At 39.6% G+C, this 13627-nt stretch overlaps 1 protein-coding gene across 1 annotated transcript in view; it reads right to left on the bottom strand.

The window, feature by feature from the left end:
• Positions 1-13627, bottom strand: part of adarb1b (adenosine deaminase RNA specific B1b) — a 236061-nt gene that overhangs the window by 26557 nt on the left and 195877 nt on the right. The window contains exons 5-9 of the mRNA XM_030124418.1: positions 9894-10810; positions 6232-6346; positions 5256-5424; positions 4990-5141; positions 2578-2746 (exon numbers count right to left, since the gene is read on the bottom strand). Coding sequence (XP_029980278.1) covers positions 2578-2746; positions 4990-5141; positions 5256-5424; positions 6232-6346; positions 9894-10810 — 1522 coding nt within the window. The remainder of the gene's footprint in view (positions 1-2577; positions 2747-4989; positions 5142-5255; positions 5425-6231; positions 6347-9893; positions 10811-13627) is intronic.

The raw sequence follows: 13627 nt of genomic DNA, 5'->3' as shown, positions 1-13627 counted from the left end.
TGGGCCTTTTGGTGGGAAAGGGCCTATTAGTTTAGAAATGGAGTGAGTGGGTCAAAAACAACAGACTTCCAGCAGCAGAAGAAAACAGACTCAAACACACAAAGTTCATACTCCACAAACCTTACATATTAATAGAACTTTTTCAGACTATACATTATTTACTTAGAATCTACTCATACTTATCTTATGAAACTGAGTCAGCTAATGGAGGATGGTATCCTGAAGCAAAATTACCAGATGAGTGGGATTCTGGTTATTACTTATGGTTCAACTCTGGATTTTTGGTGTAATGAAGGTGGTTCACTTCACAACACTTTTGTAAGTCATGCTACAAGTCGAAGGTGTGGACAAAAATGTATAGAAGCACAAACCCACCGACTAGAAAACAAGTCCATAAACACTGTCATGAATTCACTTAAGCGTGGCTGCAGTAGTTAAATGTTGTTGAAAGGGGAATAGAAACAGATCCTGGGTCTGTTGGACTTTAGCTCCAGAACAACACAGACTCCAATACAACACAGACCTTTAACCCTTATGCCGCATTTCCACTACGTGGTACCAGCTTGACCCAACTTGACCTTTTTGTATTTCCATTGCGTAAAAGAACCTGGAGTTTGGTACCCGGTACTATATTTTAGTACTTGCTTGGCCGAGGTTCTGAAACAGGTGAACAGATACGAAAATGTGACGTGCAAACACTGCAGACCACTGATTGGTCAGAGAGTTGTCTGTGTGTCATTGTATCATCAATACGCGACCTGCCATTTAAAAAAAAAAAAAGACTCTGAAGTATATAGTTAATATACCAGTAGGCTAATCCATGATGACAGCCTACAAAACGACACCATGGTCGGTCTAGGAGGTTCAGACATTTCTGTACTTGGTGGCCGACGAAAAGATTCAGCGTGAGCTTGACAGGGCAACACACAACTAGCAAGTTTATCAGCAACTCTCTGAACAGACGTCATGGAAGATACGTGCAGGGTTGCAAAAATTGAAATGGTATGATGTCAATAACATATTTTTTGAGGAATACCTGGAATATGAAATCATAACAACTTTTCATTGCAAAGATATTGCAAGAAAGCAACCTCATCAGGTAATTTTTGGCCCACTTATGCACCTAAGAGTTAATAAAAGTTTGACAGTAATAGGGCTGCAACTCATGATGATTTTAATAATTGATTAACCTTGATTATGTCCCAAGAGCTAGACTCTGCGTCCGGGGATCAGGTTGTCGGGCTCCCTGCCGTCGACTGCCACCCAATCCACATAGCACCCTATGATTCCCTCAATGGGTGGTGAGTCCGGATACAAGCGGTCAAAATGAGTTTCCTCCGTCGGGTGGCTGGGCGCACCCTTAGGGATAGGGTGAGGAGCTCAGTCACCAGAGAGGAGCTCGGAGTAGAACCGCTGCTCCTCCGCGTCAAGAGGGGCCAGCTGAGGTGGCTCGGGCATCTGTTTCGGATGCCTCCTGGACGCCTCCCTGGGGAGGTGTTCCGGGCATGTCCCACCGGGAGGAGACCTCGGGGAAGACCCAGGACATGTTGGAGAGACTACGTCTTTTGGCTGGCCTGGGAACGCCTCGGGGTCCCCCCGGAAGAGCTGGAGGAGGTGTCTGGGGAGAGGGAAGTCTGGGCATCCCTGCTTAGACTGTTACCCCCGCGACCCGGCCCCGGATAAGCAGTGGATAATGGATGGATGGATTAATCTTGATTATTTTAATTAAAATAAATTTATCGGATAAACACAAAAGACTCAATTTTCCAAGGTCGGTATTTAACCCGAAGCAATACAGGCTCCAGACAAGTCACTAATGATTACATCCCCCCAATGGTTTTGGGTATATTTAGTGAGCACTAGCCCGCTACCTAGACTTGTTATAGCTAGAGACGAGGAAGCTATAGTCTTCAACCAGCTCCAGTTACAGGCTATCAAACTAGCATTGTATGTATCAATTCCAGTCAACGATAGGTAACGTTAGTCTGGTGACCTGATAAACGGAGATGGATGAAAACATCATAATTACGACAATAGTACTATCTAGCGATATACTATCTATATATATACTATCTAGCGAGCTAAAGTAATCACGACATGTAAGCTATCTTAAGATAGGTTTACATTATGTTCCCGGTGACCACGCCAGCCCTGTTCACATGAAATGTACTGCGCCATAGAATTTTGGCCATTTTTTTCCTCCATATTCAAGACTTGTTACATAAACGGTGCACTACAAATGGGGCTGCCCGGCATCCAAAGCCTCAGCTGTGCTGCTCTGTGTTTTCCTCTGTTACACTGCACAGCACGCAGGCATGCCTCAATACTAACATGCTCAAGATCCAACGAATCGACTGTCAAATTCGTTGCCAACTCTTTAAGAATTGATTTGGATTGATTTAATCGATTTGTTGTTGCAGCACTTGACAGTAATACGTTCTGAGTTGTTGTGAGAACTAACAGGTTTTTATATCTTTACTGCATTTTCATGCTGCCTCAAAACACTTGTAAGAAAAGTAATGAAAACCATAGTCAACTTTAACTTCCAGTCGTAAAATGTTACTGTGGTTCTATTACCTGGCGATCTTGTCGCTGCAAGACATGGTGAGTAGACGCTCCCCCTGCAGGACGCCGTCCCACGTCTGGATGGTGTTACTGGACCTGACAGGGATGGTCCCCTCCCCAGATTCAATCTTGGTCCTCAGTTGACCCCTGGCCTTCCGGTTCGGATGTCTGTCTCCTTGGTCTGACACAAGCACAAACACATAGATCTTACATGAAATTGGATGAAAATGCTGAAGACTAGTGGATAAAACCTTAATCATATGGGAATAAAGGCCAGTATCTTTACAGCATTCACCAAAATTTCTGATCTGAAACATGACAAACAAAATGCAAACATGGATTACACAAAATGGAAATCACAAATGACTTTTACAAATGCACAACTTATTATTCATTTGGAAACTGGGAATGTTTTTTGCTGTTTTCATCAACAGGCTCCATCTATTCAGGGACTAATTGAATGAGGCTGTTTTCAGTTCAGTCGACCATGTTCAACAACAGTAAGAGGGAGGTGAATCAGAGCAACGGTGTTGGACAGACAAAGACTAATAGAGACTCACAGAGAATGACAAACAGCTCTAATAACTACAACCATGTGGTGCATTTGGAGTATAATTCTAATTAAATGAAACCAAGTAAAGGGAAAATCCACACAGTAAATAAACTAAAAGTGCGTTGAAACTGAGACTAAATCAGAGACATGTCAGACATCAATTATTACCATTTTTGACGTTTAACAGTGGCCAAAAATGATCATAATACATAATGTATCATCAGTCCTTTCACTCTGAGGGCTGATATTTGTTAAATAAACCACATGGTTGTTTCAGGTTTGAAACTATTCTTCATGGTCAGAAAGGCGATGGAAAATTGATCAATTGTTTTTCAACGATCAAATATGCACAAGTAAAAATACATAAAACAAAACATTTAAGCATTTTGTTTTTTTAGCAATGTAAGAAAAATAAACCCAAGTTGTGCCCAACTGTAGACTGTACCCAACATATACGGTCTACAGCACAGGTGTCAAACATACGGCCTGTGAGCCAAAACTGTCCCATCAAAGGGTCAATGGAATGAATTTGTGAAATGCAAAAAATACACTGAAAATATTAACAATGAAGGATGTCAAAATCATTTTAGTTTAGGTTCCACATTCAGACCAATACGATCTCAAGTGGGTCAGACCAGTAAAATACTATCATAATAACCTATAAATAATAACAAATCCAAAGTTTCCCTTTTGTTTTAGTGGAAAAAAGTAAAATTACATGGAAATATTTACATTTACAAGCTATCTTTTCACAAAAAATGAGAATAACTTGAACAACCATGAACAAACTGTAGTATTAAAAGAAGTCTGTAATTTTAACAATATTTGCTTGATCCACTATGATCTGTAAATTATAAAGTACATGAAAATGATAAGCTGAGGTATAATACAATTAAAACGGCATTGAAAAAAAAAACAAACCGCAACTCAGGTTGTTGAAGTTATTTACAGTTTTAAGGAAACTTTGTAGACAATTAGAAATAGAAAGACAATTGTAAATTTTTCACCGTTATTATTTTACTTGTGTGGCCCACTTGAGATTATAATGGGCTGAACGTGGCCCCAGAACTAAAATGACTTTGACGGCCTTGGCCTACAGTCTCTTCCCCAATATAATAACAGAAAATCATCCAGCTAGCGGTAGCCTAATAAAAACAGCAAACCCAGTGAATCCCATGGGACAAAACTTTAGAAAAACAAGTGAAAAAGTAGGTGGAGCTTACAAATACCCATGCTCTTCCTGCTCCCTGCTCCCTGGGTAAGTAAAGGAAATTATTACCTCCTGCTGTAGCCCAAACATTAGCGTGTGTGCTGTGGCTGGCGCCTGTGCTGTGTGCGTCAACCTAACTTGATGTGGCTCTAGCATGATTGGTTTGGTGCGACTCTGTTCTCACGTCTGTCAAAACATGGACGAATGAATTCTATCAAAACTGTATTGCGCATGCCTCATATTTCTATTGAGAAAAGTTACATCGCGATATATATTGTTATCGTTTTATCGCCAGCCCTACTGGGATAGATGAAATTTTGGGTATTCCTATATATATATTTATACCCTTGCCCTATGGATGGGCAGGGGTATAAATACGGACATTGGTCAATAATGAGACATAAATAATTTTTCTGTCCTGTTTGAGTTTGTCACGAATTACATATATGATGTTTGATCGATATGATCAATTTAAAAGATAATTCTAAGACAGATGCCGTTTGTAGCAAATATAGAAACCAAACATGTAGTTTTGTGTAAAATCGCTCAATGGACTGCATCATGTTTTGGATGAATCTCCTGGATTATACACTTACATAAAATCTACCCCTAAATCAAACAGTTTTATGTTTAAATTCAATGTGTTTGTTTTTTTCATTACCTTCCACTCCTGCTTCATGTGGGGAGAAGATCCTGGCATCTCCACAGGGGGAGGTGCTGATGTACAGGTGGAACTGAACGTTGTCCTTTAACCTGTATCCCCCCTTATCACACAGCACAAATATTGACTTCTGGTGCTCCTCCTTGTTGTTGCTATGACAACAAGCAAATACAAAATTAATTTCCAACTTACTTCACTGGATAAGCTGGATGAAGTGTTAATTTTTTGTGATAAAACTTAAATGTAGCTGCGTGTTATATGCTAACCTGAGGAAGAACTCGAGCTGAGTGTACAGGTATCTGATGAGGGAGCGGCGGGCGATGATCTCAGCGTGGCAGTCGTTGAGCGCCAGGCCACGGTCGCTCATATACTCACCGTTGATGCATTTGGTTCCTGTAGAGACACAAATGACCTGGGCCTCCTTCACATCTGTCCCTGATGAAGGAAAAGGGAACAATCAGAGCTGAGTGCACAAGAACCATCAGACAGAGTGAATAAGAGGGTGTTTTTAGTCTCACATGACTAATGATAAATAATCTACCAACTGTCCTTCACACACGATTACATACAGTCCATCACATACATTATTATATCGACCCAACAGACATGATTACATACAGTCCAACACATTACACATTACCATTGTTGGTATGTAATTATTGTATGTATTATTGTTGAAATATATTGTATTATAAGTTATGCAGACTATCATTTAGATAGCTACTATGTGTAATATACATCAGCTTTCCTAATCTGTTTACTATCGGTTATTTACATTATTATGACTTTAAACAGATGTAAATTTATCATTAAGGAAGCAAAAGTAATGTGTTATGTTGTATAAATATGAGATGGGGGTGGGTGGAGGTCTGCGCTCTCCAAGTGCTTTTCTAGTTTATTAATGTATTTGCTCTGCTATTGGTTCCTTGTACACATAAAAGTTTTTTTTTTCCTTCTGCTCGAAACAAATGAATGAATGAACACATACATGAAAACATGCAGCCCATCACATACATAACTGCACACAGTCCATCACATAAATGATTCTACAAAGGGTCAAAGGCCTTGAACCAAACATATAATCTGTTTACATTAGCCAGCAAATAAAAGAAGATAATTAAGAATATATGTCACAGAGCTTGGAAGCCTATACTACTGTATATACTACTGTACAACTACTGTATGTATGAATACTACATATACACTTTTGAATGCATCAACCACATCTTTCTCCAGCTGTACCTGTTGTCATGACGACCCCGGCGAGGACTTTCCGCCGGGCGTGGGGGGAGGTGAAGTTGTCTGTCAGCTCACTGAACTTATCCACCACCAGGCGAGACACGGCATCGGCCAGGACCTGCAATCGCACACACACACACACAAATACACACAAATACACACAAACACACACGTACACCAGAGACACATACAACAGAGGCACAGACATTCACACAAATGCATGTGTCAGTTTCTATGTGAAGTTGTCTGTTTTCTCCTGAACAGTGTTGTGTAATTGTTACACTGTTCACTCTTAACTACAACCAGCCCCCCCACCCCCCACCCCCCCCTCCTGTAAAGTCTCTGATGAACCCTGGAGTGAACTTGACTCTTCGTCTATTGGGGGTCGGCCCCTCCTCTTGCTGGCTCTGTATCCACTGCTAATGTGACGGAAAATGAATAGAACCCAGAGCAGATATGACGGCTGGATGACCACAAATTACACAGATTAGTCCAATATTACTGCCCTGCTACTTTGGAGTCACCCACTCATGGCCAGATCATTTGACTTTAGTTTGTCAAGGTCGTATATGGAGCAAAAAGGAGTCTATGTATATAAAGAAAAGGGATGGCACCAGACGACACAGAGTCCAAATGGAGTCTTGTTTGTGTAGAACTTCAAACAACATATGTGTAAAGAACATTTAAGTATAACATTAGCTGAACTACTTTTAATGCAGGCATGAGTTATGACTTACATATAACCTTTAGCTCCTAACAGGGGTAAAACCTTTAGGGTAAAATCTGTTTAGAAAGGTGGGATTATAGCAGCAAATTATAGCAGCTGTTTGGAAACCCATTGTTCTAAAGATGGAGCAGAATCCTTGAACATGTAAGATGACATTTATGATTCATACTCATTAAGATACAGAGCATTACCAATAATAATAATAATAATAATAATAATAATAATAATAATAATAATAATAATAATAATAGGCCCTATCCATACAAGAGTTTATTGAACACTGCAGGACACTACATTATTAGACATTAAACACTAACCCTATAGGCCACTTTGATATACATTTTAACAATTGGTCATTAAAATTTAAAATAAATAAATGAAGCATAGGTCAGACCAAAGATTCACCACAAAACAAGGAACCTGAAGTTAATGCATCTGTAATGTTCTGAATGTTTGGGTCTGGAAGTTCAGACCAATGCAACCAGATGACATGGCATCATTTCACTAGCAACAACTCTGGACTTCTGTTCTAACCCCTGGCTGGTTAGGCATTTTTGTGGTTGATTATAATCTTTAGTGTCTTAAAATATGAGCGAGGATAGTGCTAGCGAGTTATTCACTGAATCTGCAAATAAATAAATAAATAAATAACGAAATAAATAAATAAATTAGGTTGGAAAATTCTCCTGTCTCTTCCCGAAGCACTTTTCATTTAGAGGAGCTGATGTCAATTTCACTGCGCAGACAAAATACAGACTTTAAGGACAATATTTACTGGGGAAAGAGCAGATGATAAAAGGTGAATATCAGTCAGAAATACAGAGAATGTCTCTGAACATCTCTTATTGCAAAGCTTTGGGTAAACTGAACTGTCTGTTTTCTACCTGCACTTACCTGTTGGTAAAATATGGATTAAGCTAATTTCAGTATGAATACACATCCACAGTCTGGCCAAAAAAATCCCATACAATAATATTTTGCCTCATTTAGCTTTGATTTTGGCACACATTCACTGTGGCATTGTTTCAATAAAGTCATACAATGCAAAAACCTACAACAACTGATCCAACCCCAGATCATAACACTGCCCTCACATGCTTGTACTGTAGGCACTAGGCATGATGGGTAATCACTGACCTCATGGGCTTGGACTGCAGACACTAGGCATGATGGTTAATCACTGCCCCCACATGCTTGTGCTGTAGGCACTAAGCATGATAGATAATCACTCTGGGACAGGGTAAATCTAGACTCAGACCACATGACCTTCATCTATTAAACACAGTCCAATCTTTATGCTTCTATTTAAGTGATGTATGTTTAAGTTAAGAAAAGCTACTGCATCAATTAAAAGGTTAAAGAAGTGAAAGATAAGAATCACTGCAGAAATTATCCAGTGGACGAATATCATCTATCTGCCGTCTTAAATTCTGGTGTTGACTTTTTTTTGGCTGGCTGAGCATTTTTGTGAATCAAAACAAATAATGTAAGGGGCACTGAAGCAGTTTTAGTCTTAAACTAACTGGTTTAAATGGAAAGTTTCATGTAGAAATTACATGTGGACTTAAGACAGAAAATGCATTTAGCTGGTGTAACATTTTTTCTGTCATCAGCAGAACCAATCATTGTTCCCCATTAGTGTCCTCATCAGATGGAAATAGCAGGAAAAAATTAAACAGCAAGTGCCAGTGAATTAATAGAGTTATTAGTGATGGGGGGTCCTGTTAAAAGAGGACACGTGGAATGAATTGTTTCATAAATGGGGAAAGAAAGAAAGAAAGAAAGAAAGAAAGAAAGAAAGAAAGAAAGAAAGAAAGAAAGAAAGAAAGAAAGAAAGAAAGAAAGAAAGAAAGAAAGAAAGAAAGAAAGAAAGAAAGAAAGAAAGAAAGAAAGAAAGAAAGAAAGAAAAGGCTCCCCAGTGTGTCGCACTGATTAACTCTGTTCACTGTATTATCTGTGTTACTTTCAACAAAAGCCACACCTGGAGTTAACTCGTCTATAGCTTCAATCCTTCCATTAGACAATTACTGGAGTCATTAATATGTTTCAGCTGTAACAGTTTCTTTAATCCTAACTGATGCAGTGAGTAGGTTCTCATTCGTCCAAGCCTGTGGGGTTAGTGTTCTGACGTGAGGTTGGTTCAGTTGGTCAGATCTAGGTTCAGTAACATCATGTGTCCATTAAACAAGGTAACATGACCCTGAATATACTAAATAACCAGGTCTGAATATTAGTGGGATTCTTTCTATGCTGATGACACAGACAAATTCCACAAAGATGATGCCAAGATTTATCAGGATCAGATTGTTAAGAGTGATTCATCATTTCATCCATGGTTTGACCTCCACAGATTCCAGACCTGAACCACACTGAGAATGTGATGGAGAAGCCTTTATACAACGGCCCGACCCTCCAATCATCAAAACAGTAAAAACTGGTGAAAAATTAATACAATTCTGAAATAAATGTTGTGACATTGTAAACTCAAATGCATGCTGTAATCAAAGCTGAAGAGGATCAAATAAAATAATGGAGGACTTTTTGTTTGGTCAGGCTGTGTATTTCACAGCAGAGATTGCTGATCAAATCCATTTTAGTCCAAGTTCTTTATCTCCATCATCACTAAACATACATAAAATTCATATAAGCATGTTCAACTGAATTTCCCCACTCCTAATGGTAGACAGTTTTAGTAATGTGAGTTATCAGCTGTGACTAAAAAGCATGTGAGTGCTGCCCCAAAGATAAATCTGTGTTTCAATGAAAAAAGAGGCAGGAATTCTAGTAGCAAACAAACACATGCACTTTAGCTGATAAACTCCTCTTTCTCAATTTTCATCAAACAACTGTAGTCATTAGTGTTTGTGTGTGTTCTGAGTGATTACACAGACTGATATGTGCAGTCATGTGCCATCTGTGAACAGGTGGAGCCTCTTACCTGGGGTAGGTGAAGCTGTAGTCCCTCTCGTGGTATGGGTTGGCGGGATGGCGTCTGGTCTAGCTGCATGTTGAACAGAGCAGACAGAGCGGCCTGTGCTGCCCGGGCTTTTGCCAGCTTCTTGTTGCGCCCTGAGCCTTCAAAAGTCTGTGAATCCACTGTCACTGACATCACAAAATTCTTGGCATGACTTTCCCCGCTCTCTGACACAAAGTCATATTTGAGACCTGGCCTGAGCTCATTGAGAATCATGACGGGGTTTTTGCCACTGGAGGGGGAGCTGAATGCTGATGGAGGGGGCAACGGGGCCTGAACAAGGTTACTGCCAGGTGCTGTGGGCAAAGGGTACTCCCCTAATGAGTTTAAAGAGCTGCTACCATTGGAGCCCAGGTAAAAGGACTCCTCAGGTATGGATGGAGTCTCAAAGCCATTGAAGAGCATGTCTGGGAAGTCAGCTTGGTCTGATGTAAAGTCTGTGTTCACCGTCAGCGTTCTACCCATTGCCAGGTGTGCCTCAGAAGCATTGGGGAACTGGACAAAGGAACGCAGCGCCTTCTCTGCAGCATTCAGTTTAGCCTTCTTCTTGGTGGGCCCCATGCCTTCAAACATCTGTCCGTTGACCTCCACCGTCATCACAAACACTGGTGCATGGACTGGTCCAGTCTGAGACAGCAGTTTGTACTGGAGACCTGGCTTGATTTCATTCAACTGCATCAGGGCGTTTTTAGGCAGGACTGGCCCTGAAGTTTTCTTGCGCTTTTTGGCCCGGAACTTGGAGTGTGTGTGACCATTGTTTCCCTCCTCTAGGGGGCGCTTTCGACTGCCCAGGCCGCTTCCATTGGGGAGCTGTTCCACCCCATCTTTGCAGGACACGTTGTCCAGGTTTCGGTTTTCCTTAACGTCGGTGCTGCTCGAACCTGCGGTGCCCAGAAAGAGTAACTTACAACGCCTTCGTTGCAGGATCTTGTAAATGCAAAATTTATAGATTCCTTTATCACTCTTTGGAACTGAACCAATGATTTGTGTTCCTTTATCAAAGCAATAAGAGCTTTCATTTCATTTCATTTCATTTCATGAACAAATGTCAAGTGAAGTGATAAGTGAAGTAGAGGAACATCACAAATGCTATCATTGTTGGTTAAAAAGTGGTGGATTTCATGACTGGTAACTTGGTCCACTTTGAATCTTTTGGACTACACTTTGAGTATTGTCAAATTTCCCTCTACATATACTGTCCTTTCAATTTTAATGCTGTCTAAGCTTGTATTCTTTGATTAATATGGAGAAAAAAAAATAGTGTCTTGACACATTTAACCTCTTAACATCCACCAGTTCCCCAGGGACTGATATTAGTATTAGGTGTAGGATTGCATTTGAACTGTGTGAACTGATATTGTTTATGTTGTGTTTTATTCACATTTAGCTAAACTAACAAACTAGATCCTTTCAAATGAAATCTAACACCCAAACCCAACTCACCCCTTGGTGTTACCTTTCTGTTTTGCACATCACTGTGTAGGTTTTGGTATCCCATATATTTAGATATCAAGGTGGTGGTTGTCTAACCCTCCAAATGATGGATGTTCAAATGCAGACTCAAATTTTATGGCATGGTTTATATGAATGCATTCATGACCCATGGTCTGGAGAGAGAAATTGATAAATCTAAACATATCATCATAAATGATCATGCAAAAATGTTAAATCCATCAGAATATCTTAGTTTGATATTGATATAAAGGAAATTTGGAATTTGATCATAATAAAAAGCATGTCAGTTTAACTATGTACTCAATGATTTATAAATGAAAGTACAGTTATCTTCTGCGTATGAAACCTGAATAATAATCCAGAAGCAGATTAACTATACTTTAACACTTATCTGATATTAGTGACTGGCAGAAATTCCTCTGGACAAAATAATGTGTAAACATACTTTCAACAAATCAGCCTTGTTCTGTTCTACAAATGTGATCATATTTGTCACAATAACAGCTGATAATGGCAACAATCAACAGAATTATAACTATGCTGCATTGCAATGAGCCGTGTCGCATTTGCTACAGAAAATTTTCAATCCCTACCCCTTGGTGGGGTACAACTAAGGCTAGGGTTAAAGGAGAAATGGGGTTGAGGCCAACACATTCATATGGCCCCAGTCACTACCCAATCTATAAGACATGCAATTTATTCTATGCACGTATGAGAATACTGCTTCCTGTCACTTGTATTTGTAAATAAAATGTGTTCCGGATTCTTTCAAATTACGACTGATGAAATAGAAGATCACATGGTATATTAAGTAAACAGACCCGTTTCTTTCCTTAAAAAGTGCCTAATTAATGATGGTAATGAAATAAAAGTTTATATGCATTTTCTTCACGAATTCAATTTGACTTCATTGTCACACAATGCATAGAAAAGCAATCACTGAAATATAGGAAGATTAATATATATACAGGTTATGATTAAATAGATCAGTAAACGTCTGCACTGTAATGAACTGTCATCACATCCAGGGTGTAGCCTACCTGTACCTCAGAGGTGGGATAGGCTCCAGTGCCCCCAGACCCGCATTAAATAACAAATTAAGTCAGGAATGCAGATATGCATTATTTCTCAAAACCACTGAATGTTTTTTGCTTTTCAAAATAATGTCAATTCATTCTGTAATTTCCCTTCTGCCTGAACTAAACCACTGTTTACGTTGTGGTTACATACTAACGGCATTCTACTTACCCTGTTTACTTGTTAGCTAATGATAGCTGATTGACTGACTGTAAAAAAAAAAAAAGTATTTGATTAAAAAATAAATCTTATACTGTGTAACTACTAAAACAAAGGTAACATATGTTACCACTCACCTGTCACAACCCTAACTTCAAGTTCCATAAACATTGGCTCAGGGTTCCATGAAAAGAGTGGATGTTAAAAGGTTATACCAATATGTTGAAGTGCTTTGCTTCTACGTTGAACTTACGTAGATTTTTAGTGTGTGTGGTTTTAAATGTCGGCCCTGAAATAGTTCACATCAGGGAACACATATCACTGAATTCAGTTATCAAAGTGGATGGAATATTGGCAAAAATTTTCATTTATAACATCCTTCAGCAAAGGCTTGATAGGTTACTCCTTGCGGCACTCAGAAGAAAGAGAGGCCGCAGTGTGCATGAAGGGGTTCTAGGTTGGGTTGAGGGAGTGCATGGAGGGGGGTGCAGGGGGGGAGCTGAGGACCAGGCAAACAGGAGAATATGTCAAAGATGCAGAAGGAGAAGATTCCACCTAAACTGCAGGATCCTAAAGGCTTGACTGGCGACAGGATGCAAGGTCAAAATGTGCTGTTAAAGCCCTTTGCATGGGAGTTTTCAAAAAGAATAGCTGTCATGTTAAAATGAGTCAACTGTGGATTCTATACCATTTTTTTCTAATGAGGTGCCATTCATATGACCCTGTGCCTCTGACACCCCCCATGGAGCTGGTCAGAGAGCACAGTGTTTATACATTGCAAAATGCACTGACATGCTGTTACCATCTGTACAAAATGACTCAAATGTCTCACAAAGAGAATAAACAAGTACCACAGTCATTCCTAAAACTGCACATCATTCACTTTATGATATTGTCTTTGAAAACATGCAATAATTTCTACTATGTGCATGCATTCTTTAAAGTGGCAATAGATGGGTATGGTTAAACATGACAGTCCGTTAAACTGTATACATTAGTAAACAAAT

This window comes from Sphaeramia orbicularis, chromosome 21, assembly GCF_902148855.1.
Source record: "Sphaeramia orbicularis chromosome 21, fSphaOr1.1, whole genome shotgun sequence".
NCBI classification, from domain to species: Eukaryota; Metazoa; Chordata; class Actinopteri; order Kurtiformes; family Apogonidae; genus Sphaeramia; species Sphaeramia orbicularis.
Note: the sequence above shows the minus strand (reverse complement) of the source record. Positions and strands in the feature narration are given on the sequence as shown.